Source organism: Oryza glaberrima, chromosome 4 (assembly GCF_000147395.1).
Source record: "Oryza glaberrima chromosome 4, OglaRS2, whole genome shotgun sequence".
In the NCBI taxonomy this organism is placed as follows: domain Eukaryota; kingdom Viridiplantae; phylum Streptophyta; class Magnoliopsida; order Poales; family Poaceae; genus Oryza; species Oryza glaberrima.
The window spans coordinates 22,923,619-22,949,440 of NC_068329.1; the positions used below are offsets into that span (position 1 = coordinate 22,923,619).

General features: G+C 47.4%; 4 protein-coding genes across 18 annotated transcripts; all 4 read left to right on the plus strand.

Annotated features, from left to right (window-relative positions):
• Positions 1 to 1,120: 1,120 nt before the first annotated feature.
• Positions 1,121 to 8,018, plus strand: LOC127770368 (pentatricopeptide repeat-containing protein At3g22670, mitochondrial-like). Of its 14 annotated transcripts, XR_008016940.1 has the most exons (5): positions 1,123 to 2,654; positions 5,377 to 5,555; positions 5,860 to 5,913; positions 6,270 to 6,315; positions 7,319 to 8,016. XR_008016940.1 is itself a non-coding variant. In XM_052296054.1 (2 exons), exons 1-2 carry the CDS (start codon positions 1,232 to 1,234, stop codon positions 2,482 to 2,484), a joined length of 1,167 nt encoding a protein of 388 aa, XP_052152014.1. In that variant the 5' UTR covers positions 1,121 to 1,231; the 3' UTR covers positions 2,485 to 2,571. The 14 variants fall into 14 exon arrangements, 2 of the variants coding, with proteins under 2 accessions (XP_052152014.1, XP_052152013.1); XR_008016942.1 differs by lacking the exon at positions 7,319 to 8,016 and having other exon boundaries at positions 1,121 to 2,391; positions 2,476 to 2,654; positions 5,377 to 5,913; positions 6,270 to 6,859; XR_008016941.1 differs by lacking the exon at positions 5,377 to 5,555 and having other exon boundaries at positions 1,122 to 2,654; positions 7,319 to 8,018.
• A 1,746-nt stretch (positions 8,019 to 9,764) lies between these two features.
• On the plus strand, positions 9,765 to 12,242 carry LOC127772228 (probable aquaporin PIP2-3). Its single transcript, XM_052298239.1, has 3 exons — positions 9,765 to 10,448; positions 11,132 to 11,272; positions 11,781 to 12,242. The coding sequence occupies exons 1-3, from the start codon at positions 9,831 to 9,833 to the stop codon at positions 11,892 to 11,894; spliced, it is 873 nt and encodes a 290-aa protein (XP_052154199.1). The 5' UTR covers positions 9,765 to 9,830; the 3' UTR covers positions 11,895 to 12,242.
• Positions 12,243 to 18,125: 5,883 nt separating this feature from the next.
• Positions 18,126 to 20,330, plus strand: LOC127770045 (uncharacterized). Its single transcript, XM_052295710.1, has 2 exons — positions 18,126 to 18,511; positions 20,073 to 20,330. Exons 1-2 carry the CDS (start codon positions 18,250 to 18,252, stop codon positions 20,108 to 20,110), a joined length of 300 nt encoding a protein of 99 aa, XP_052151670.1. The 5' UTR covers positions 18,126 to 18,249; the 3' UTR covers positions 20,111 to 20,330.
• Positions 20,331 to 22,562: 2,232 nt separating this feature from the next.
• LOC127770493 (uncharacterized) lies at positions 22,563 to 25,625 on the plus strand. 2 transcript variants are annotated; one of them, XM_052296230.1, is made up of 4 exons: positions 22,563 to 24,844; positions 25,018 to 25,144; positions 25,262 to 25,363; positions 25,505 to 25,625. In XM_052296230.1, exons 1-4 carry the CDS (start codon positions 22,815 to 22,817, stop codon positions 25,559 to 25,561), a joined length of 2,316 nt encoding a protein of 771 aa, XP_052152190.1. In that variant the 5' UTR covers positions 22,563 to 22,814; the 3' UTR covers positions 25,562 to 25,625. The 2 variants fall into 2 exon arrangements, 1 of the variants encoding a protein (XP_052152190.1); XR_008017006.1 differs by lacking the exon at positions 25,505 to 25,625 and having other exon boundaries at positions 22,563 to 24,848.
• Positions 25,626 to 25,822: the final 197 nt, after the last annotated feature.

Genomic DNA, 25,822 nt, shown 5'->3' on the forward strand with positions numbered 1-25,822 from the left:
ACGAAATACTGGTGTGAGTTTGTGTCGTCGATGCGTACATCGATCGATTCGTTGCAAAGAAGCGGCTGTCATATCCATCAATTGTGGCATATATATGGTCTGAAACTATGAGAGGATTAACGTACGAGCTTGGTCTTTTTTTATTTTAAAAAAAACGGTTCATACTTAATTACGTTTCTAAATTCTAATGTGAAAGGATATGACTTGTACCGATCATACGCTCCTGGTTCTGGCGTGCAGGTTATATACTTGCATTACGACTAGCTGTCATATTCGACCTTCATTCCCATCTGCCTCGCAGTGGACGCCGGTTTAATTTGGCGTCAAGAGGTAGAGGGGATGCATGGTCAGGTGCGCAGTGCAGGGTATTTTGGCCGGTCAGTTCAGTTGGTCTACCGGTTTTGCTTGCATTCCTGGGTCTCCTTCCAATTCGCTATCACTGCGCTGTTCCGGATAAAAAGCGGTAGCTAGATGGTGAAGTCAATACCGTATGCGTACTGGACTGCTCGACAGATGACATCGTCGTCTCTGGCAGCCTCCGATCGTGTGCACCGTGTGTGGTGCGCAGTAGACATCGCAGACTGAATTTTCATTGTAAGGTACGTATAGCTGGTTTTTTAATACGCGTATAGTATAGCTAGCCATCCTGACGCGGGTAATCTCGATCAGGACTCAGAAGGCTAATGTAGCATACGCCACTGTGATACTGTCCATAATATATGGATCATCCTTTTGTGAAACGTGGAAAGGCTAACGGTGATTCACGCCATCCTTTTGGAGTACTTCTGATCAATGATCATCAATTCATCGTATGGGCTAATGGGCAGCTGAAGGACGCAACAGTGGTCAACTAAAAGCAGTGTCTTGCCGAACTCGGTACGTACTCGTCCCTACACTAGTATAGCACACAAATTTGCCTATACCGATATGCTGTATTCGGCCTTGCTAGAGTTGGGCTCACAAAAATTTTTCTCGGCCCAAATGTTCCGCAACAGCCTAGAATGAGCCTTCTTCTCTGTTGGGCCAATCTAATGCTCGTTTTCTCCCAAAATCCGCGAGGTTTTGTTTTGTAGGCCCAAATACGCTACACACGGCAAGAGGACACCGCGGAAACTCATCTCCAACAACCCTCCAGTCAATGCTGTTCGAGAGATTCATCAGAGAATCGGAAGCAGTTCAATCCCGAAGCAATTTCACTTTTCCTAAATCCTAATCCCTTCGCTTGTCGCCGATGAGCGCGGCGACGGAGGAGGGGCGGCCGGACGGCGAGGAGGATTCGCCGCGCGCGGAGGCGTTCCTGGAGATCCTCGGCCGGGTCCAGCCGGGGGATGCGGAAGCGGAGCTCTCCTCCTGCGGCATCGGCCCGACGGCGGAGGTCGCGGAGCAGGTGCTCAGGTCCCGCGTCTGCTACTCCCGCCCCAAATCCGCCGTCCGCTTCTTCGTCTGGTCGGGCCGGTCGGTGAAGCACACCGGCTACGCCTGGAACCTCCTCGTCGACATCCTCGGCAAGGCCGACATGGAGGAGCCCATGTGGGACGCCGTCCGCACCATGAACAAGGAGGGCGGCGGCCTCGTCACCGTCGCCACCTTCGCCTCCATCTTCTCCTCCTACTGCGCCAGCGGCAACCTCAGGAAGGCCGTCGAGGCCTTCGACGTCATGGGGAAGTACGGCGTGGAGCCGGACGCCGTCGCCCTCAACTCCCTCCTCTCCGCCATGTGCCGCGGGGAGGGCCGCGCGCAGGCGGCGCAGGACCTGTTCGAGCGCACCAAGGCCACCGTCGCGCCCGACGCGGACACCTTCGGGATTCTCCTCGAGGCGTGGGAGAAAGAGGGGAACGCCCAGCGCGCCAAGAGCACCTTCGGCGAGATGATTGTCCGCGTCGGCTGGGACGCCGGCAACATGCCCGCGTACGACGCCTTCCTCTCCACGCTTGTGCGCGGGGATCAATTCGGCGAGGCGCTCAAGTTCCTTCAGGTGATGCGGTCCAAGGGCTGCCTCCCGGGGCTCAAGTTCTTCGCCAGGGCAATCGACCTTGTCGTCCGCAAGCGCGACTATGCGAACTCTTTGGCCATTTGGCAAATGATGATCTCGGATGCTGGCCTTGTACCAAACCTCCCCATGTACAATGCCATGATCGACCTCTGTTGCAGTGTTGGTGATACCGACTACGCCCTCCGCATGCTCGATGAAATGCCCTTCAATGGCGTCTTTGCAGATTTTATCACGTACAATGCCATACTTGAAGGGCTCATCAAGCAGCGCAAGGCTCGTGAGGCTGAGGCTTTCCTCGCAGAGATGAGCAAGAACGAGCAGCTGCCCTCCCCAACCAATTGTGCTGCTGCTATCAGCATGTTCTCTAAGGAGTTTAACCCGTCAGCAGCAATCGATGTGTGGCACTGCATTGTGGAGCACCAGATTACTCCGGCTGATGAGTCAGCCAGAGAACTAATAGTTGGGTTGCTTGATTTTGGCAGGTTTGCTGAGGTGAAGAAATATACTGATGAAATGCTTGACATGGGAATTGAGTTACCTCAGTCAACCATTGATAATATGAAGCGCACATTTGATAAGGTTGGCAAGCGCCACACATATGACCATATTGCTAGAAGGCCAAAGCGGTGTTAGCTATACATCACCAATTTAATCATAATAGGTATGCCTTCTTTCATATGGGTGTTTTTGGCTGTGTCAGTGAATGCCATGAATTGCATGAATTCATCTATCATCTTGACCTTATGCCATTCACTAGTAAGTCCTCATGACTTGCTAGTAAGCTACTTGGAGTGAATGTCATCAGTTGCGTGAATTCACCAATCATCTTGACCTTATGACATTCACTAATTAGTCCTCATGACTTGCAATTAAGCTACTTGGAATTGGAGGTTTTATCCTGGACTACTAGTTTGGTTCCCTATATTCTTGCATGAGCCAATTCCTTGTTCCTCTTGGCTGTCTTGCTCTCCTTGTCTTGTTAATATTGGAGTACCTTTTCTTTTCACGGTGCACAAGGCCACTAAAAATGACTATTCCACTGACTATTTATGTGCGCTACTTTTATGCATTTTGATAACTTTCCTTGCCCCTTTGGAAGACACTGGACATCTATGATTCCATCTTCCTTTACAATAGGATTCATAGTGATGTTGTATGGAAATGTAGCTGTTTGGTGCTCTTCAATGGAGGAAGAACTCCTAACTCATATCTTGGGTATCTAGCGGACATGCACTTCTATCACAACAACTCATATCTTGGGTTATCTAGCGGACATGCACTTTTCTCACAACAACTCCTTGTCGATGTCTACACTACTCACCCCACTTTAAGATAGATATCTTGTGGTGGCTGTCGGGGTTTACAGACTTATGTGCCCTCGCACTATAGTTGATGCAACCCATAAGTCCTGATTGCAGATGGACACATTGCATTGACTATCGTCTATCTTCCAGGACCTAACTATTACACATTGGCTATATGTCTAGGCTGTGGTCTCCCCTCATCTAATCATTGAGTCCCTTGTCCCAAATTACAATGGCCTTACAGATGTGTTTTGTGCTTAACCTTTTTCTCTCTGATCACTTCCATCATTGTAGGTGTCGTGGGCTTCTTAGTGTTTAAGCCAAGTAAAATGTGATTCAATCTTCTTTGCTCAAATCTTTGATTCCTGGTACAACATAGTCGAGATAAAACATAATGTTGTTCACTTTAGCCTGTTTGGGTTTTGCAAAACTCCATAGATATGCAGAAGAGAAATGCTATCCCACTCCATCATGGCTTGACACTTCTTAGTCTGAACTCTGTAGAATTTTAAGGATTGCCTTCTAATTTTGGCATATTATGGACTCGAGTTCAAGATGTGGTGTACTGCGTGTCATCTTTTTTCCCTTACCAAGTTACCCCTGCTATATAGCTTCTCCAAATGCTTTTGATCACTCTTTGAGAAAGGCATGTTGGAAAACAGAATCATGTGGTCAGTACTGATCACACATTGCACAAGATGGTACTGTTTCTTCTTCGTTGAACCTAGATTATCTTCTTTAGTGTTTCTCTGGAACAACAAACCTCTTGAATTGTTAAAGATTCAGTAGCATTGAGTAAAACTACAACAGGTTATGTCTACTGTTACCACTGTTTGATGCACTTCCATCCTATAGAAATCAATAGCTAATGTCTCTATTCATGACGTGTCTACCAGGGAGGATTTACATAATTAGAGTCGGGGACTTTTTTGGGGCCTTTTGTGGGTTGACTCCAAAAAAAAAAAAAAATTCCCAATGAGAACCTTTAAAAAAAAACAAAATGATCTATTTTGGTTTACTTAATGATCAATGCGCCTATGATTGCATGCATCTGTTGAAGTAGAGTTGTATTCCCACCTCTCTCTACACCTTAAGCTTTTGGATGAGCTGATTGGTTCATGAAACTCCAAATATTTTCTGTGGATGTGTTGCTTGATTACTTATTTATGTGTTTCATGGACGCACTGACTATCTATGGTATGCCTGTTCTGTTGGTAGCCTCATATGACCTTGCTTTTGTTACCACATGTGTTACTTTTGCAGCCCGACAACCTAGGCTTTACTTAGTACTGTATGTTACCATTTGTATTTGGTCAAATATTGGATTTTTTGGTGTTGGTTTTGTCTGTCAATTGAAAACTAGAGTGTGAATGAGAGAAAAAAGAGGACAAAAGGCAAACCTCATGTCAAAATTTCCTTTTTGTGTCTCATCTCTCCTAGCTCCAGCTTGGCGATTGTGGACCAAACAAAATGCTGACCTCTGGTCACTGTAAGACGTTTATTCAAACTATGCCACCCTGCTTTGCTGCGTTGTTGTTGAGAAGCTCCTCACCATTGGCAGGGGCATTGTTGTGCACCTCCCCTTCCTCCAGGCAGAGCTCATATAGCTAACGAAACCATGTTTTATATTTCAACACACATATTTAGATTGAAACTCAACCTTTTAACATAAAACACCATCTTGTCTCCCTGTTTGTGCTAACTTGGAACAATCTTGCCACATCTTGGCATAGTTGCCTTCATATTGGCATGGTTGCTAGAGTTAAGTGCCCTTCTTTGCACCCAATCGACCCAAAAAGGCATGAATTCTGCCATTTGGCCTTGTCTGTCTTACCATATGTGTTGGCTGATGTGGCAGAATACCAGTATAGAGATTAGCCTGGCTTGAGCAACCTTTACTAAAAGACGGTGTTTTACATTGGTTGACTGCTCACCTTGTTCATGTGCAAAGAAGTAAAGGGGAATGGGCAAAATTTCAGAATGAGGAATTTATCCAAACAAATGTAATGCATGTGGTTGTGTTACACTTTGTCATGTTCTATAAATTTGTGAAATTTACCCTTTCAAAATATCTGACAGGCTGCCTAAAAGTATTGACAGTAGTGGTATGAACCGCCTATTCTCTGAAACGTAGCAGCGTGATGAACAAGATCAAATCAAGTGGTTGGACTGTCCTTGGTGCGTTCGTTGGCATCAGCATCTGCGCTTCCTGTCATAGACGCCTCTCGCCTGAATCGAGGATTAAATGAAATCAAACGGTGAGAGTACATGCTGATGTGTGGATTCAAGTCCAACAATTAAAAGGGCATAAAATGTAGAAGAGCAAATCAAACATTTGTTTCATTTGGAAGATCTCATAGTTTTTGTGCTATTAGCTTGTCCTTCACATGGCACTGTAGTGCCTAGGGGTGTAGATATAGTTGTTTCAAGAATCCAGTCATTAACATGTCACCATGTGCCTTTATTTTTAGACCTGCAAGTCTATGGGATGTCGATAAAGTTTTCCTGAGAGGGTGTTGAGTTCTTTGGTATGTTAGTATTGCCATATGTCCACTTGTCCAGGATGAGAAGAGGCGAGTTCTGGGTCTCTTGGAAGGCTGCATGGGTACAACCACGGTGAGTTGCTAATTTCATCACATATGTTGCCTATCCATTGCCGTGATTTGCAGGTGTGCCAGAATGGGATAGTGATTTGCATGCGTGTTCCGTCATAGTTGGGTCTGAACAGGATATCGATGTATAAAAATGTGGTTTATTTTATTTTTATTTAGGTCTGCATGATATAATAGAGTGATGGACATGCATCATCTAGTTTCTAATCAACCTTTAGGGGAAATGATCAAATCCACTCAACTATGGGGCAAACAATACATGGCCTTGGGGGAAAAGAAAGAAAGATCGATTTCCCGTAAGAGTAAAAGTTGTCATTAAGCCATTATCCTGCTGATCCTTATATTGTTTTCCTTTTGTAGTTATTGTTCAACTTCAGCTATTTGAAGGCGGATTTTGGAGTAAAAGGTATTCCACAGAGTTGCTCCATTTCAATATCGCTACTGAAATATTACGGGTTTGTTGTGTTGAAAATTGAACTTAGGCGAAGTGCTTCAGTGTCAATTTGCAACACGGGAAACCTGTATAGTTTTGAAATCTACTGTTATTACCAGCAATCCAGCATTTTTATCACCCATTTTGTGTTAGGTTTTGATTGCACGTTGATTGTTTTAATACAAGAAATTGCTTTTTGCTGGAGATTGTGTTGTTTTTTAGTTGAATTTTTATGCTTAAGATCAGATTGGCATTCTTCGAAGGGGATATGCTTTGTTGAATCGGTTCCATTGATCTGAGATTACTTGGTTGTTAGCTGGCTAAGGTGACAGTTCTCCCATATTCTTCAACTTAAGTCAGCTTAACATATCCGTTGCTCCGACATCCCAATTGTTATGTAAGAATCTAATATGTTTTAAAAATATACTTGTTTTTCTAATTTGTATTACACTATTACTCCTTTATATCTGGACCTTCCAGGTGCAGATCATCATATACGCAATCCATCTTATTTTTACACATTTTTCGCGGGACCTCCTTTTACAGAATGTTCTCTTTTTATGCTACGTTCTGCAACTGCAAGTCTGCAACCTGTCTGGACATGCCTAATGGTGGTTCATAATTTTCCCTAGTTCTGATTGCTACGAATTTTGTTGAATTGTTAGACACAGACCCCTTGGATGGATAGCGTGCAGAGTCGTCTCTTTGTCTGTATGCGAAAAAGGATTCCATGTTCTTTGTTTTGACAAAAATGAAAGGAAAAAGAACTTCCTGTCCTGCAATGCCAGCCTGCTAGGCAGTTGTAGAAACCCATCAAAAATATTTGGAGTGAATAGGACTCGAGCCGTCCAGCTCGTTTCAACCATAAAGGCGTAAATTATAGGGCTCAGCGTCACTATTAGCCTGGTCGGTCATTGTTTCATTTTTTTCGCATATTGTAATCTAATGGCTGCAGTGCATCCACTTGTCCATCCAGGAGTCCAGCACGAGCTGCATGCGTCAACATGCAATCGCGGAGAAGCGATGGCTCAGGAAGCGACCTGGGAGATGGAATTGGGGAGGGAGATTAATAATGGATCTTCGCTTTCTGTTTTGTGCTGTTGTTGTCTTCATGGACGAAAGGGCGGCTTGAAACTGTTCCATTCATGAGCGAAATAACGGCATCCATGGATGAGAGTGGACGGTCCTCGAAAGAGAGTGGCAAAGCGTTTTGTCAGGAACAAGCAATCGCATTGCTTTCATGTGAAAGCGTAGCAAAACTGCAGAAGGTTCTAGCCTGGCAAGTTGCAATTCGCGAGAGATTTTATTTTCACGTTGCAGTTTGAACTTTTGCATCCTCCAATTTTTGGTAAGGAAAGGAAAAGGTTCTCTAAAGTCTGAACTGTAGTGTAGTGATGCAACGCTCGTTGCAACGAACCGCTTTTGCACCACAAATTTAATCCGGCCGTATGGTTCAGACAGGCTCGCCTGACCTCATGGCAAGACGTAATTAATTCAACCAGGCTTACAAATTTGTGTACTTTTGCCTTTGATAATTCAGAGAAAGGAGGGATACAGCTAGGGATGTCAATTTTGCCCACGGGTCCGGGTATCCCGGACCGATGGGCACGGGCATGGGTGTAATATTTTGCCCGTGGGCACGCCCGCCCGAGACCCGAGAACATCGTGGAAAAGAGGTGGGTATTGTTTTTTGCCCGTGGGTAATATATACCCGACCCGGTACATATGTATGAGCAAATTTTGTCCCATCTCTTATTCCTCATACCCCCTTTTTTTTTTTTGCCCATTTGGCCCACTAATATATACTAGAAACCCTAACCTATTCCAATCCCCTCTCCTGTTCCCCACTCCCCACTCCTATTCCAATCTTGGTGTCCCCTCTCCTGTTCCCCACTCCCCACTCCTATTCCAATCTTGGTGGCGGCGCAGGCTGGCTCTAAGGACGACGGTGGAAGCGGGCGACGGCGATGGCTCTGAGGGCGACGCGGCCGAGGCGGACTCGGGCGGTGAGTGGCGCGTCAGCGGCGGCGGTGGGAGTCCGACTCATCACCGCCGTCGAGCTTCGCTTCCTCATCGCCGCCAGCCTCCTCATCCACCATCGCCCCGCAGCTGGTGACGCGGCAGCGCATCAGCGCGGGCGGCGGCTGGCGACAAGGCGGCGCGGGTGGAGGCCGGCGAAGTGGCTGTGCACAGGCGGCGACTGTGGCATGGCGGCACACGGCAGGGGCGTGGCTGGCGACACGGCGGCGCGGGCGGAGGCCGGCGAGGCGGCGACGCGACTGTGCATGGCGGCGACCGACGGCGTGGCGGTGGTTGACGACATGGCGGCGCACGGCAAGCAAGCCCGATGGGTACCCGTCGGGCATGCCCGTGCCCGACAGGCATGAGCACGGGTATGGGGTTTTGCCCGATAGGTTTTGCGGGCGTGGATTGGGCACGGGCACTTGGATCTCGGGTCGGGCATGGTTTTGCTCTACCCGTGCCCGACCCGACCTGTTGCCATCCCTATATACAGCCAATGCTGGCACATCATGGGACATTTAGGTTGCAACTAATCAAGCTTTCTGATAACAATCTTGATTAGCTGGTGGTTCTCAGGATGCATGATAGATCGATGATTCGTTGTCCTTATTATTAGCAACCAAACTGCTGATCAAGCAATGACTAATGATTCTCGCTGCCAGACAAATGGCAATAATACGAAAACATTCCGCCTAATATTCGTGGTGACTAATGATTCGCCAGAAGTATGAAAAACACAAGCATGCAGCTAGCCAATGGGTAGCAATGGCTTCCCAGAATTCCGGGACGTGCATGCAAAACCTGTATATAATACTGAAATGTAAATTTCTCCATTTCAGCAGATATTCAAGCGAACTGAAGGTCTGAAGCCAACTAAACAAGGTGTTGTAAGTTCTAAACAAACGAAACCTGTTACCTATACACTAAAGGGCCAAACCTTAATCGCTTAAAACACTAAAACCTAACCCCTGAATTGAACTAAGTGTGTACAACATCTGTATGGAGGGCTCTGAGTTGGTAAAGAACAGCAGAGAGCCAGGAGATCGTGGGACGTTTATCAGAGAGCTAAATCCAAATGTTGAACACATAAGCCATCCACACAATATCGCTGGATTAAACTTGGCCTCTGATTATTAAAAGCAAGCCCCCGTATAATGCACAGCCACCAGTTTGTCTCTGGAATGACCTAATGATGATGGCTTTAGTCGGTTGAGGGCGGCAAAATTATAACCCAGAAATCCCCCTCACCATAAACCCCAGGCTTATCTCTCACTAATTAACAAAATCTCTAAACAAACCAATCACTTGATCACTTCCTGTCCAGTCACGAGCCAGTAGCTAGCTACTACTAGCTACAGTCCACTAGACACCGCCCATAAATACCTCGGCTCGCCGAGCTCGTCAGCTCACACCACTGCAAGCAGCGAGCAAGCTAAGCACACACAGCGCGCTCACAGTGATCGGAGATGGCGAAGGACATTGAGGCGGCGGCGGCGGCGGAGGGCGGGGAGTACACGGCGAAGGACTACTCCGACCCGCCGCCGGCGCCGCTGATCGACGCGGAGGAGCTGACCAAGTGGTCCCTGTACCGCGCGGTGATCGCCGAGTTCGTGGCCACGCTGCTCTTCCTCTACATCACGGTGGCCACGGTCATCGGGTACAAGCACCAGTCGGACCCGGGCGCGAACGCCGCCGACGCCGCGTGCAGCGGCGTCGGCATCCTCGGCATCGCGTGGGCGTTCGGCGGCATGATCTTCATCCTCGTCTACTGCACCGCCGGCGTGTCCGGCGGCCACATCAACCCGGCGGTGACGTTCGGGCTCTTCCTGGCGCGCAAGGTGTCGCTGGTGCGCGCGGTGCTCTACATCGTCGCGCAGAGCCTCGGCGCCATCTGCGGCGTCGGGCTCGTCAAGGGGTTCCAGAGCGCCTTCTACGTGCGCTATGGCGGCGGCGCCAACGAGCTCAGCGACGGCTACTCCAAGGGCACCGGCCTCGCCGCCGAGATCATCGGCACCTTCGTGCTCGTCTACACCGTCTTCTCCGCCACCGACCCCAAGCGCAACGCCCGCGACTCCCACGTCCCCGTAAGTGTTCATGCTGCCTCCTCAGCACTTCGCGCGTTAGCTCTTCTTCTTGCATGGCAATTAGCAAATGATTAATTAGCATTAAACAAGTGGTATCGCTAGATAGGGACAATTGAAGAAGTCTAAACACGTGATTACATTAGGTGAGCCATCGTTTTCAAGGTCTGATGGATAACATATATACAGTTCTCATTGGCATTCTTCTCATTAGTTCTCTGGAACCTTAGGGTCAATTGTTGATAATGTTAGTTTCATACTCTCTCCGTACGGGCTCCAAAACATAACTTTAACTTCTTGTTTCTATAAAAATATTTATTAAAAAGTGATATATGTATATTTTTATAAAAATATTTTTCAAGACAAATCTATTCACACAATTTTTACATTTTCAAACTTAAGAACTTGAGAGAGTTATTCATGATTTATATTCTCAAGATTTGAATTAAACATTGTCCTAAACGGCTTTCTTTACGAGTACGTAGGGCGTAGAGAGTACAGTTCAACTAGAAGAACTTTAATAAAAGTAACTCCTTTAACCAAACTGATTGCATAAGCGTGCAGTGTGTGCTTCCTGATGGTTCAGAATGTCTAAACAGCTGAACTGAAATTAATTTCAGAACATCTGAAGAAACAGTCTCGAGAATTTGTTCATATAATTAACATGATGCAATTGATTTGTTCAGGTGCTTGCTCCTCTTCCAATTGGGTTCGCGGTGTTCATGGTTCACTTGGCCACGATCCCGATCACCGGCACCGGCATCAACCCGGCAAGGAGCCTGGGAGCTGCGGTGATCTACAACCAGCACAAGGCATGGCATGACCACGTACGTGCCACACTACTTTGCCTCCTATTTTCCATTTTTTTTAGAGTCTACCAATGGTCTACTTACATGACAATCGATTAGCAATCACAAGCTTAAATTATAAGCATAACTTTGCGGCTCTTCTGAGCCGTAAGTCCACACATGTATAGCAGACAGTAGATATACTATTATACCGAAAGGCTCGGGATAAGGCTTTAATTAAGCTCAGCAGATGTCATCACCGACTGATAATTAAGTCATGAAGTTCTTAAAATTTAGCAACCCCACCTGCAGAGCAACTTCAGAAAGCAACCCACTACAGTGCAACTACCCTCAGACATACCTAAAGAAGCTCAAAATTAAACTACTCCATCGGCTAGCTAATGGTAGCTTGGTGTACAAAGTACAACTGTACATACACTAATCAACAATTAATAATATAATCAGGAGCAATTTAACTCGCTCTTTTATTAACTGAGATGACTTGAAGTAGTACTGTCACTAACATAGCTTGTTCATGTTGTTGTAGTGGATCTTCTGGGTGGGGCCCCTCATCGGCGCCGCCATCGCCGCCGCCTACCACCAGTACGTCCTGAGGGCCAGCGCCGCCAAACTCGGCTCTTCCTCCTCCTTCCGCGGCTAGACGCCGCCGCCGCTGGATGCATGACCGGAGGCATTGAAGTGTAGATATATCGATATCAGAGAGGGCCTCCGGTCAGCTCGCTGTTAATGATCAGCTAGCTGTTCGTTTGCCTGCCAGAGCTAGTTTATCCTCGGTTTCTGGCTTTCTGCGTCAGCTAGCTTCTTGATCATCTTCAGCTTCTGTAATTCCTGAGCTATGCTGCATAATTGTTTGCTCAATGTTTCTTCCAGGTGTGCTTTTCATGTTAACTTTGTATGTGTCTGTATGTATATATGCGAGCTGTGTGCATATGGTACCAAAATACTGTATGCACTCTATATGAAAAAGTACTTCGATGTTTTCCTCCTAGGTTCTTCCGGATCTATCTATTCCTGCTTTGAGTATCGCTTCTTTAGAATCTGTTGAATGTGTCAACAAAGGAAGAACACCATAAGTCAGTCTATTTACCCGAGCTGTGCTTGAACAAGGGGTGAACGGGCCGCGGACGCTTGCGTTTTGGTGAAAAGGCCGGATGGAGTGCATGCCAGGCAACGCAGCCGGGCCGGTGGCAGCTGGGCCATAGATCACCTGCAAGTCTGCAACAGAGGGTGCGCTCTTTTCAGCTTATAGGATTAGATTCTCCTCGTTTTCCGTTAGCACGCTTTTCAAACTGCTAAACGGTATATGTCGTGCGCAAACTTTCTATAAAGAAATTGTTAAAACAAATCCAACAAATTTATTCATAAAAAAATTATATATTAATACTTAATTAATCATATGCTAGTCGCATTTCTCGTTTTGCGTGCGGCTAAACTGTCCACCGCCACTGCTGAAACGATCGCACCCAGAGTGTAGAGAATTTAGAGTATCCAGAGCTGAAATTTTTACATTTTGGTCCTTTTTGAAAACTTATTTTACAAATAGACCCCTGGGAAAACTTAAACGGGAATGGTCCTTTTTGGGGCGCCAAAGTGGCTGGCGCCGTACCCCAACATGGCGGCGCCAGCCACACTGGCGCCGTGCCCATGCCACCGTGGCACTAGGGCTGTCGTGGAGGTGCTGACTGGGCAGAATGGGGGCGCCAGCCACATTAGCGCCGCCTCTCCTACCACGGCGCCAGCATGGCTAGCGCGCCCCTCCTCTGTGGGCCGACCCCTTAAACCTCGTGGGCCCCACCACCTATCTCCTCCCCACTCCCATTTTCGCCCAAGCACCACCCCGAGCTGAGAAGCAGCAGCTCTCCCCCTCTCTCTCCCCCTCACCTCCCCACCTCAAATCCACTCCATTTGAACTCGTTTTTCGCGGAATTTTCTGTGGAAATCGAAGAGAAAGGTAGACTCCTTCATTCACCCCTCTTTTTTTTCGTTTTTATTGGTTGAATTTGTAGATCGGTGGGTAACCCTAGGACCCCTTTTTTACCCAAATTTGTGATTTTTAGCATTTGTTCTTAGGATTGGCTTGTTGTAGTGCTACATGTTTGCAATGTACTCATTGGTGTCACGATTTTTTTAACCATATATGTGGTAATGTCAATTTTTGGATGGTTTGGTTGGATGGATGGATGAAAAATTATGGTTGAGGCATGAAAGTAATTTTAATTTGATGGACTTGATGCTATAGTGTATAGGTTAAACTTTTAACCATTAATTATATGAAGGTGAGAAAATTTTGGTTGCATTATATAAATTGATTGTAGTTAACTAGAACTAGGTTGGGTTGTATGACGGAGTATTTGTAATATTTCGATGTGTAATGCACTAGTAAACTTGTTGATAGTTGTAGGTGGATTAAATATTTTTTTTGGAGTAGTAGCTTTGGGACAATTTAAGTTATGCATTGGTTATAATATGTTTGTTTGGACTACGTTTAGGAATGAAGATTTAATTTTTGTTGCAAAGTTACATTTGATTTTTTGGTGTAGATGGATAGACTTGTTCGTGTTTACTACGGTGGTAGAGTGGTGGAACCTTATGTTGGTGCACATGTTGAGTTTGAGGATATGTCATTGAAGACCATTTTGTTTCCCACCCACCCAACTCTAGATGAACTAAGGTCACGAGTGAAAGAAGTTCTTGGATGGACCGAGGATAATGTGGAGATTCGTTTTTATGGGAGATACGATGTTGGTCAAGGGCATAAGTATATATTAAATGTGATAGGTCAGTTGGAATGGGAAGTTTACTTTGATTTGGTAAAAGAGTCTCAGTTTAGATCTCTAGAGGTGTTTGCATCAAAGTTAGTTCGTACCGTAGAAAATTTGGATCTAAACAAATCTCCTTCTTATCATTACGTTGAGAAGAATTTTGTGGCATATTATGCTCGTCGTGGAGGGGGTGCAAGTAAGACTGAGTTGGTACGAGAAGACTTGGAGGGGGAAGGAGAGAAGAAGAGACCTTTGCTTGGAAATGATTTATGGGAGGCAGGACCATCAAAGAGACATTGCGGTAGTGATGATGTGGATGCAGCGAGGGAGATGAAAAGGGAGTTAGTACAAGAGGGGCTTGATCTAAGTGAACATTTGTCGGCGAGTGTTCATTGGTCGTCGTACGGAGTCAACCCTGAATACCCGACAGAAGTAGCAGGCCAATATGTGAATTCAGATGATTACTTTGATGTCGAATTGAGTGGTGGCCACGATTCTGTCTCAGTAGAAGTCAATAGAGATGATGTTGACGAGGAGGCAAGTGTTGAGCAATATGATGTTGAATTTGCTGAAGACTTTGATGATGACCGTCCATTCCCTCCACTTACTAATAATGACAAGTTAGCATTAGAGGAATGTCGTGCGTTTGAGAAGGTGTTTGGGAGGAAGCCGGACATTCCTGAGTTTAGGGACCTAACACATGCCCATGGTGCACTACTAGATGGCGGCATCAACCTAGATCAGTTGCCAGAACCATTCCAGGTGGATGGTCTCAGAAAGGGTTTAGAGTTCCCATCCATGGTCGCATTGAAGCTATGGCTCCAGGAGTACGCCATCGTGCACCATCGTCCATACCGTGTTGTCAATTCTGCCGCAAATAGGAGGTACACTGTTAAATGTGAAAACCCACGGTGCAAATGGAAGGTCCATGCAACTAAGAGGTCTAGTGGCACGTGGAGGATATCACGGGTAAGTTTTCTTGCATTTGTCAAAGTTATTTCCATTTTCACCCTAGACCCTAACATATATCTTCTCACGCTTTCAGTCGAGAGAGCTCCTCAGGAGTGTGAATGAAATGGGGCATGCCCTCCAAGCTCCGAGGGGTGGTGAGGACACGGAGAACACATTCCGCAATGTTTTAGAGGTAAAATTTATTTAGCACTATGCATTACTTGAGTTATGCCTAACAAACTTCTTTTTTTTTTGAAATGCAGAAAGTTCGTCAAAGGTGTCGGAAACTTGCAGCAAGATTAGGTTGCAGGTCGGTTGGATTGGACGACGTGTACCAACCGCGGAGACTACCACCACAACTACCTCAATCCGCGCGTCCAAGTACCGCTCGACACTCCATCAGGATAGAAGAGCGTGAAGAAGTTGGTGGCTCGTCGTCGTCACGCATTCCGCAAGGGAGGGGAAAGGGGAAGGCGCCGGCTCCACCTAGCGACGACGATGACGACAACGACGAGGAGGATGAGGACTACGTCGCACCAGACGCTGAGGAGATAGACATGTCGCAGCTTCCCGACGCGCCTCAGGGGACGCAACCCACGCAATACAACTTGCGATCCACTCGGGCAGCGAAAAAGAGGTAAAATGAGCTTACCATTCTCAAATGTTATTTGATTTCCCTCATTTTGTTTTTAAAATTTTTTAAACATTGGATTTTCAAATGTAGGTACACTCCGGGCTCGCAAGCTATTCGACGCCAACGGAAGAAGTGATTTGTATGAAGTTAATCTATTTGTTGGTAGTATGACATATGTGGTGCACTATGTGATATAAAATGTGATGGACTATGTGATGGACTTTTGACATTGTTTCATGTGTGGAATATAGGATGGACTTTTGGCATTGTTTGATGTGTGGAATATGTGATGGACTTTTGTCATTGTTTGATGTGTGGAATATGTGATGGACTATGTGAGCACTATGTGATGGACTTTTGGCATTGTGATTTGTGCAATTGGAACTTGTTTTAGTCCGTACGAATCTGTGAATTGTGATTTGAATTGCGAACTGTGAATTGGTACATTTGTGTAATATGGATCTTCAATTTGCAGGGAGGCAGAGGGCGGCGCCAACCACCCTGGTGCCGAGGTTGGGGAGGGCGGCGCCAGCCAGTGCCGCGAGGCAGAAGGGTTTTGGGCGGGGGAGGGCGGCGCCAGCTACCCTGGCGCCGTGGTCCATGAGGGCGGCGCCAGTCGAGGCCCGGAGGCAGAAGGGCTTCGATGGGGGGAGGAGGGGGGCGCCAGCCACCCTGGCGCCGCGGTCTGGGGGGGAGCGCCAGCCGTTGCCCGGAGGCAGAAGCGAAAATTTTGAGGGGGGGAGAAAGTTGGTGGGGCCCGCAGAGGAGGGGCGCGCCAGCCATGCTGGCGCCGTGGTATGAGGGGCGGCTCCACTCTGGCTGGCGCCCCCTTCGGCCTAGTCAGCACCTCCACGACAGCCCTACTGCCACGGTGGAACGGGCACGACGCCAGTATGGCTGGCGCCGCCATGTTGGGGTACGGCGCCAGCCACTCTGGCGTCCCAAAAAGGACCATTTCCGATTTAAGTTTTTTCAGGAGTCTATTTGTAAAATAAGTTTTCAAAAAGGACCAAAATGTAAAAATTTAGGGTATCCAGAGTGGATGGGTCTATTTAGCACAACTTCAATTTCAGCTTCATCTTTTTTGAAACTGGAGTAAACAAACAGATTCATATTACGAAGAATAGAGTGAAGCGAGCTGAAGTTGTAGCCCTAATGAGTTAAATTTAGATCTAACTAAAAATAGGGTTAAATTTAGACTTTAATTCTATTTAAATACCAAACTACGAAATCATATCACTCAAAGTTATTTTTGAGTCATAAGAGATACACATCTTTAAATAAATAAATTGATAAATCTATATAGCGCGCACTACATGCTGTAGTATGTGAAATGTCTATAAACTTATAAGTTATAACCAACTAGCTAAATACCCGTGTGTTGCAACAGAGTTTTAAAAGCGAAACTCATCTTTCTAAAACCATTTCCATTTTCTAATCACGATACTGTACTTGCAAAAATTAATATTAAATTTTCTTATGGATTTTTTGTGACTTCTAGAGCCTAGTTGGCTGGTTATCTCTACTATATAATTGCCAAAAGGATAAATAAAATTTTTAATTAAAACTCAAACAATCTAAAGTCTTGCCAAATAGATACTTCTTCCATCCCATAATATAAGGATTTTGATATTTTGCTTATACTGTTTGACCACTCGTCTTATTAAAAAAATTGTGCAAATATAAAAAACGAAAGGTTATGCTTAAAGTAAGTTGGATAATAAAGTAAGTAAAAAATAAATAGTAATTTTATTTTTTTAATAAGACAAATGGTCAAACAGTGCAATCAAAATATCAAAATCCCTTATATTAGGGGATGGAGGGAGTATTTAAATCCAGATTGTTGGTTCTAATGAAGAATAATCGATATAGATCTATATAGGCTTTGTTATCCGTTGGTTCTTCCCTCGGTCTTCATCCGGAGCTAATTGTAACAGGATTGGGCAATGGTCCGATCTGAGGGTGTACAACCTGTGCCATAGGGAAAATCGTCAACCAATTCTGGCTCGCAATAGCCCGATCAAGTTGGACTAGCACATTTCGTCTTCCTTCTTGTTTGTTATCGTATGCCCATGGCGACCCCTTGAACCCTAAATCATATTTGGCTATATAGATCCTAAATAAGTTTGAAAAAAAAATGGTCAAACAACTAATAATATACTAAACGGAGAGATTACTTTTTCTTTTCCCCTGATCAAGGATATGTCTCCTGATCAAGGATATGTGTACTTATGAAAGCACGCATCCACAGTATCCGTATATTGGATGTGACACACCAAAAAACTATAATGCAACATTAATTAATCCTCAAAGTTTGGGTTGATCGATCATTTGCCTACCGAAACTCACGTGAAAAACGGCTGCCCTACAATACGGTCAGCATATCTACCACCCGTCCGATATTCCTCCAACGATCAGGATACGTGACCTGACCCCACCCTCCGACGGCCCACCCGAGCCCAGATCGGCCTACGGGCCCGCGTGGGCCCGTCGTTGCAGTCACATCCTCCCCTTCCATGGACTGATGGACCCCTGACCAAACCGCGACGATCCTCCCCCAAAACTCACGCTTCTCGCCGCCGCCGCCTCCTTGCTCCTCTCCTCTCCGGCCATCCGCCGCGAACCCCCGAAATCTCCCGCCGGCGAAGATGCACCTGTGGCCGTCGCTCCGGATCCGCGACTCCTTCAAACACGCCTACCTTGATAAGCTGGAGTTCAACCTCGCCCGCATGAAGCGCGCCCGGGGCGAGGACCAGGACCAGGACCAGCAGCAGCCGCCCGGCGACGGGAAGGCGCCGCTGCTCGAGGGCCTCCGGGCTCCGAGGAGCTCGTTCGTCGCCGGCGCGCTTGAGCTCGCCATGGACGCCGCCATGCTCCTCACCTGCTGCTGCTGTTGCTTCTGCTGTGGCGGTATGTAACACAGACTGAATCCTGTTTTCAATTCCATTTCTAATTATTGGGATCGCAGAAATTCAACCATGCTACCATCTATTTAATTTATCATTATTTTTGCACAGATTCAGCGTTTGATTGTGAAAAAACGCATTTATCATGATAGACGAAGTATTGTCTACTAATTTTCAGTTTTTCTGAATGCCCTAAAATATTTCCACTTGTATTTCTACTTGAATCAGACAGAACAAAATCATGTGATAGATTACGACTGCGATAGCTCGTAGAGTTGTAGGTTCAATTGATTGAGATGGTATAGGAATTAATATTCTGGTCGTGTATGGTATGGATTGGTTTCCTGATCGATCAAGTTGAATCTGTCTCCTTAACATTGGGGCTTCAGACTTGATCGCTTATGCTTAACTACTTAACCACATATAATTCGTAAGAAATCATCTCCTACAAGAGCACCCAACCTTTTTGGTAAGTTGGCAAATGGCAACCATGGGAATTCACTGTACACAGTTTCTATTGGAGGCTGTAACTCACACCTCTGTCGTTGTTAGCAATCTCAAATGATTGCAGTTATGCAATGTGGGGTGTTCACGAATGTTAACAAGAGTTGTGGTGTGATCTGGTTACATTGAGGGCATAGTGTGTCAGAGCGTGGCTGTAGTTCAGGGTTAATTGATGAATTTACGATGGCAGTGAAACTGTGAAAGTCAAGGTTTGCTGTTGGACGCACCTGATTATGTGCTTTTCCTTTTTGTCCTGAGTCAGCAGTTTGATGGTCCTTCCGTAATACGTTCTCGTGGGCTATCCCGTCTTCAGTTTGATTTCCTTGCAAACAGAGTCACAGACTCAAGTCAGGACATTTGAAAACAACTTCATTTCTTCAATTCATAAATTGTGGCCAAGTTGTTTTGAATTATGATTACTGATTAGACACTTTTGTGGAAACCCTCATATCCAAACATCTGAAGATATTATGCATGTTTGTTTGAAATCTCAATACTAGGCCAAAAACTCATTTAGGACGACAATTTTGAGAAAACTATCCAGGGACCAGGGCGGCCTACTATGCCTGTTGAAATTGTTTCTGCACTGATTTTTCTTTTTAGAACTAGATTCCTGGACTCTGACTGAACAAGAAGATTTTCCCGCTGAAAGTGGACATTGTATATTGTTGGTGCTTCAGCGGACATTGTATATTGTTGGTGCCTAGTACGATCACGAGTTGCTATGGATCTATCGTGCATATGCCGCATGCAGATCTTTGGAGGGACACATAATTGACTCTCCTTAATTTAATGGCTACTGCTAATTGGTGGGCATATGCACCTTCCTGTTTTCGAACTTATGATTTGTCACTGTGATAAAATAAGTTGAAGCCGTTTTCCATATATATTTGGTAATTCATGTTCTTGCGATCTCCATTTTGTTCCATGACCATCATGCTCTTCATTTGCAAAAGAAAAAGAGAACCGCTAAAATCCCCTTTGGTTTCTTTCCTGAATTTGATCTAGCTAACTTTATTTTTTCTAACTCGTATATAACCAAACCATCTGTTTTGTTCCAGCTTGTGGTGACGAGGAAGATCATCCTATTGCTCGCTGAGAATCACCTTCAGAAGAGTTCCCTGAAGAAAACCAGAAAATGCATGGACAGTCAAATAACATCGTCTCTGTATATATGGATTTTTGGTTGTTCGCTGATGTGGCTCAAAGATGCCACTGGCAAATATACATAGAAGTATTTTTTTTATGTAGAAAATTAATGTAGTTATACTTCAGAATCAACATGTGTGCTCTAGAAAGTCGTATTTACATTCAGGGTACTGTGCTTCTCCCGTCACATTTATCCTTACCTCTGTACGTTCTAGACGTGTTAAACGCCTATCGCTGCATTCATGGTTACCCTTCGCTCGACATTTTAATCTGATTGGGCCAATGGCCGATCACAAGAAAGGTTTGATTCTACGCTCTAACTCCTGGGGATAGCGTAATCTTAATGCATAGATCAAGGGCAATTTTCATTACTTTATCTTTCCTGTGGTCATGATTTTGTGCAACTCATGCACAAACACTCTGGTCATTGGCTGGTTGAAAAGTGGTTGACCATATATGGTCTGGTTGAAACATTCGCACCATTTCAAGACCATTCACATTGCGCCCCCGCCTCGTCCTCCCCCACGGGCGACACGGGAGGCGGAAACCGCGGCCTCGCCCGCTCCTCCCCCCTCCTCCCTCCGCGGCCTCGCCGCCGCCCGAGCGGCCACCGGCAAAACCGCGCGGCCGCAAGGACGGCGGCGGCGGGGCTTCACCCTCGTCTTCGTCTCCCTCTCCCGTCGCGGTGGGGGGCCGCGCGTGGGATGGCGAAGACCGCCCAGATCTGGGCCGCCGCGGCCGGATCTGGTGGGGAGGCCGCCGGAGGCGGGTCGGTGTGAGGTGGCGGCAACAGTTGGTGGTGGTGGCGGCGGGGATTGAAGGTGGCGGGGTGGCGGCGGCAGTTGGTGGTGGCTGGCGCCGGGGAAGGCGACGACGGTGGCGGGGGAGACGGCAACGGCGACAGGGATATCGTGCGTGCTGGTGGCGTGCTGCTTCTCTTGCTGGGGGCGTCGGCGGCGGGGTTGGAGATGGCGGCGGGGATGGAGGTGGCGGCGAGGCTGGTGACGGAGGCTGGATCTGGCGATGAGGCTGGCATCGGCGACTGGATCCAGGCGCTGGAGATGGTTTTGCCCGGTGACAGTCGCGACGGCAGCGAAGAGCTCGGCGACGGTGTTGGGGCGGTTGCGTTGGCGGTGCCGACGGTTTGCGACGACGACTACTGGCGTCGGTGGCTGGTGACAGCGGCATCAGCAACGGCGGCTGACTTGTAGTGGCCGTGACTGAGGAGATGGTGGCGACGTCGAAGGATGCAGCAGTGGAGGCGGGGAAGGAGTTAGGTGTGAGGTGACGGCGGCGACGGTGAGGTGGTGACCGTGACGGTGGTGGGAGGAGGCATGGCGGCCTCGGATGGCTTGCCGAGGGCGTGGCAGACGGCTGCATCGGCCAGCGCAGCATCGTTTGGAGGAGGGGTCAGAGACCGGCTGGACGCAGAGTGGCGTAGCCGATGGCAGCGGAGGCTGGCTCGGCGCGAGAGGCGCGGGCGGCGGAGATGGAGGCCGGCTTGGCGCGAGAGGCGCGACCGATGGAGGGAGGCCGGATTGGCGTGAGAGGCGCGTCCAGTGGAGGAGGCCGGCTTGGCGCGAGAGGCGCGGCCGGCCGGTGGAAGAGGCGACCTAGGTGCGTGGTGGAGCTGCCGGTGGGTGTGGCGTGGTCTTCGGCGCACGAAGGCTGGCCGGCGGGGCGTCGGTGCAAGGGCCCCACATGTCGGCATAGTTTGAGTGGTGGTGGAGCATCGTGCATTAGCCGTAGATTCGCAGGTGGTGAGCGGCGGGTGAAAACCCAGCCCGGCCTTGGCCGGACCGACAACGATGAATTCCCCCTCTTGAGGGTGTTGTCGTGCTGTCTCACCCCTCAAGGGTGATTGCCGGGCGAAAGCCCAGTCTTGGCTCCTTTGAGCCCTGATGGACGGCGGCGGTGGTCTTCCGTCGCTTCTCTTCTTGAAGACGTCGTTTTGGCACCCCCTTGCTGTAGGGTGATCTCGTCTGTGTTCCTTTGTTGGTCTAGCGGCGGCCGGTCCGGTGCTAACCTTCTCCTGGTCATGTGTGTTGGCGCTGCCAGTGTGTGGGTGGTGGTATATTTTTTTCTTTCTCTTCGTTATGACCCTTCAGGGTTGTAATCTTGTAATTTTTTCCTGCTCTATCAATAGAACCTCGCATCGTCTCGTACGAGTCGTTAAAAAAAAAAAAGAAAAAACATTCGCACCCAACCAAGGCAATGATCATGAGAGCCCATTCTTCTACAGATGGTACGATCCTTATCAGGGAGGGCCCATACATTCAACTGCTCACGGCTCTTTTCGCGGTCCTAAATGGGCCAGCCCACTTTTTGTTTTGCCCAAAAGGGCCCAAGTATAGAAGAAGCCCAACACCGGGACATTCGCGTCGTCTTCCCCTCCGTCTCCGATGGCCGGAGCGACGCCTCCGCAGCCTTCGGGGTTCGGATCTCTCCACTCCGTATCCTCGCCTACTTGGGTTCCGTTCTACCACCATCTTTTAGGACCCCTTTTCTCGTCCTCGTGGTCTCCTTGTGGTCACCTGAATTGAAGGATTGGGGATTTCGCCTTCCTCTCCACGAACTCACCTTGCCGCGCGTCGAGGGAGGAGGGAATTACTACCACCGGGTGACTCGTGGTTTCGTACGCAGAAGGTGGCGAAATGGACGAGTTCTTCATCGGGCTCGAATCCCGGCTGCGGCGCTCGGTGAAGGTGGCGGACTCCGTCATGATGGGGCTCGTGAACGCCGCCATGGAAGACGCCTACAAGAAGAGCCTCTGGAAGGACGGCGACCTGGAGCGCCTCGTCCAGAAGCTCCGCTTCGCCGAGCTCGCCATCATGCAGCTCGAGTGGAGCCTCCGCTTCGTGCGCGGCGAGATGGAGTCCGGCTCCGGCGGCGGCGGCGACGGCGACTGCCACGAGCAGCTGCTCGACGACCTCCTCGAGACGCGCGACCGGATCCAGGCCCGCCTCGACGAGGCCGAGCTCGCCGTCGCCGACAAGGACCGCGACTACATGCTCCGGAAGCACGAGGAGCTTGCCTCGTCGCGCCGCGAGGCGGCGGTGCCCGCCGTCTCCGGCCGTGCCAGCGCGCTCCGCCGGGAAGCCGACGACGACGAGGAACGCCGCGTGTTCGGGGAGCTGAAGGGCTCGGTGGACCGGCAGATGGCGAGGATGAGGTTCAGGCTCGAGGACGCGCGGTCCACGCTCATGGCGCTCATGGAGACGGTCAGCGGCGAGGCGTCGCCGATGGCGAGGCTGCAGGAGGCCGGGCACGAGGGCGACGGGGTGAAATGCTTGTCAGGATTCTACAGCATGGCGCAGCTGCTCATGGAGTTCCAGGAGATGGTCCTCGACGCCGGCGCAGTGAGCGACAGCGTCACATCCTCGTTCGAGTTCATGGAGAGGTCCGTCTCCTCGTTGAAGGAGGCCATGGACGAGCAGCAGTGGCTGGCTAACGTCGAGAAGGAGATGTACGCAGCGACCATCAATGGTTTTCTCAGAGAGATCAGTGCGGGATTTCCAGTTCTGAATGATTGTTCTTCTCCGGGAGAGAGGCAGCCACCTACTGAGAATATTTGGGAGGAAACTGAACATCTGAAGGAAAAAACCGAGCACAATCAGAAGAGCCTGAAGGGAGATCAATGCGGGATATCTGGTTCTGAATATCTGACAACAACAAGGCCTGCGGCAACAGGGCAATGTTATTCAGAAGAGCCTAGCATCTGTCATGAGGAGGTTGAGAGGCTTATAGAAGAAAAGATTGATTCGGAGATCAGATGTGAACTGCAACATGTGTTACATTCAGAAATATTCAGAGACTTGGTGAGGAAATTGGCTGTTCTGGATGTTCAGAAGCTAACTGAAGAAAATGGTGAACTGAACATCAGAGTTGAACTACTCTGTGAAATATATACTACAGTATTTAAAGATTTGGTGAGTAAACTAAGTTCAGAATCTGCTGAACATTTTATCAGGACCTTCATCAAAGATGAAGTAGAAGCTGTCATTTTTGCCCGGACTTTAAAAGAATTTAAGAGTGTGACTGAAATGGTTCGCAGTGAGAAGCATATCAAGGAAGAAAACAATTGCAGTTTTCCTGGGGAAATAGAAAAGGGTTTAGAACAAAATATTGATTTTAATGTGCTCAGATTCCCAGATGAAAATGCATGCACCAATAATTTGGGAAGATTCGGTATGATTGGCAATATTGAACAACTATATACTATAAAGATGCAAACTAGTGGTGCTAGTGAAGATAAATGTACAGATTATTATCAGGTACCTCTTGAGAAAGAGATTTTAAGCAGCCCTGGTAATTGTGACAGGCAAGATTCAGAAGAAAATTATCTGCTAGCTGAAATATCAACAGGAAAAGATGGTGTTTCTGATGCATGGAATGGCAATGTTGAGCAGTCTTTGCAGCAACAGGATCATAGGAAGCTGCACGTGGGAGACACAGCTTTAAATCTGAGCATACCTCCTGAAGAAGCGAATACAGAGAATGCCGAAATGACCTTGATTCTTAATGAGAAACTTGATGTGATTCACTCAACAGGTTCAAATTCCATGCTTGCTGAACAGGATCACTTTGATCTGCAAATGGCTCTAGTTTCATTCACTGGTTTCCAGGAAGTGTTCATGAATTTTGAAGTTGTTACCTGCGAAAAGTTAGAAACAGCTATGCTGAGGTTGGTACGTTTCTTCGATAACTTTTCATACTCATTTTTTTTTTGAACGCCGGCAAAAGCTTTGCCTTTTATATAACTTTTCATACTATAGCACACACGGAGGATAATCTCAAAATTACATTTGAAGTGAAGTTAGGTATGCAATTGCAAACTCAGTAGTGATGATTATGCAGATTGAATTATTTGAAAAAGCAACAGGGAAATCTGATTGAACAGATGCGCTCTCTTAAAATGAGCGAACAGAGTTATCAGATAGCTTTCATCAGGCGATACCACGATCTCCAAACTGCGGAAGCAGAGGTTAGAGACACTGACACTTTTTATCTCAGGGGGAAAACGGCTTAGTACTGATTCCCAATACCAAAATGATTCAGTGCAATAGGAAGATGCTTTATCTTTGTTTGCTCTGAATGATAGGTGGATCTGCTTGGTGATGAGGTGGAACTGCTTCTTGGACTTCTCAGGAAGACATATAAAGCGTTGGATCGCTATTCACCGGTTTTAGAACACTATCTCGGGGTAATGTTATGATTTTGTGCCATTATGAGTTAGATTTATAAAGCAAAGCTATTGCAGATACTACTGAGTACGGCATTGTTCGAATATCTAAATAATCATACCTGAAATGGTATAGTTGAGTTTGTTCATTTACTTTTTCAGGTTAGGGAGATGCTGAAACTGCTTGGGAAGGAGCTAGCCCTGAGGCATCAGGTTTAGTACAGTGTTGTTCGTATCAGTCTGTTGATCAGTGAAACATATGCTTCATACACCCAGATTAACCCATAGACCTGGTTCAGGTGCATGTATTTTCTTTTGCCTGTAGCTTGTTTATATTTTAAAGAAAACATTAGGATCAGTCAATAAAATACGATCATTTTCTTTTTCGAAAGATCGATGAGATACGATAATGTATCGTGTGATTTGCTAATTCGCTCTCATCTGCTGTCATGCTGTCCTCCTTGGCTGATGCTGCCAATC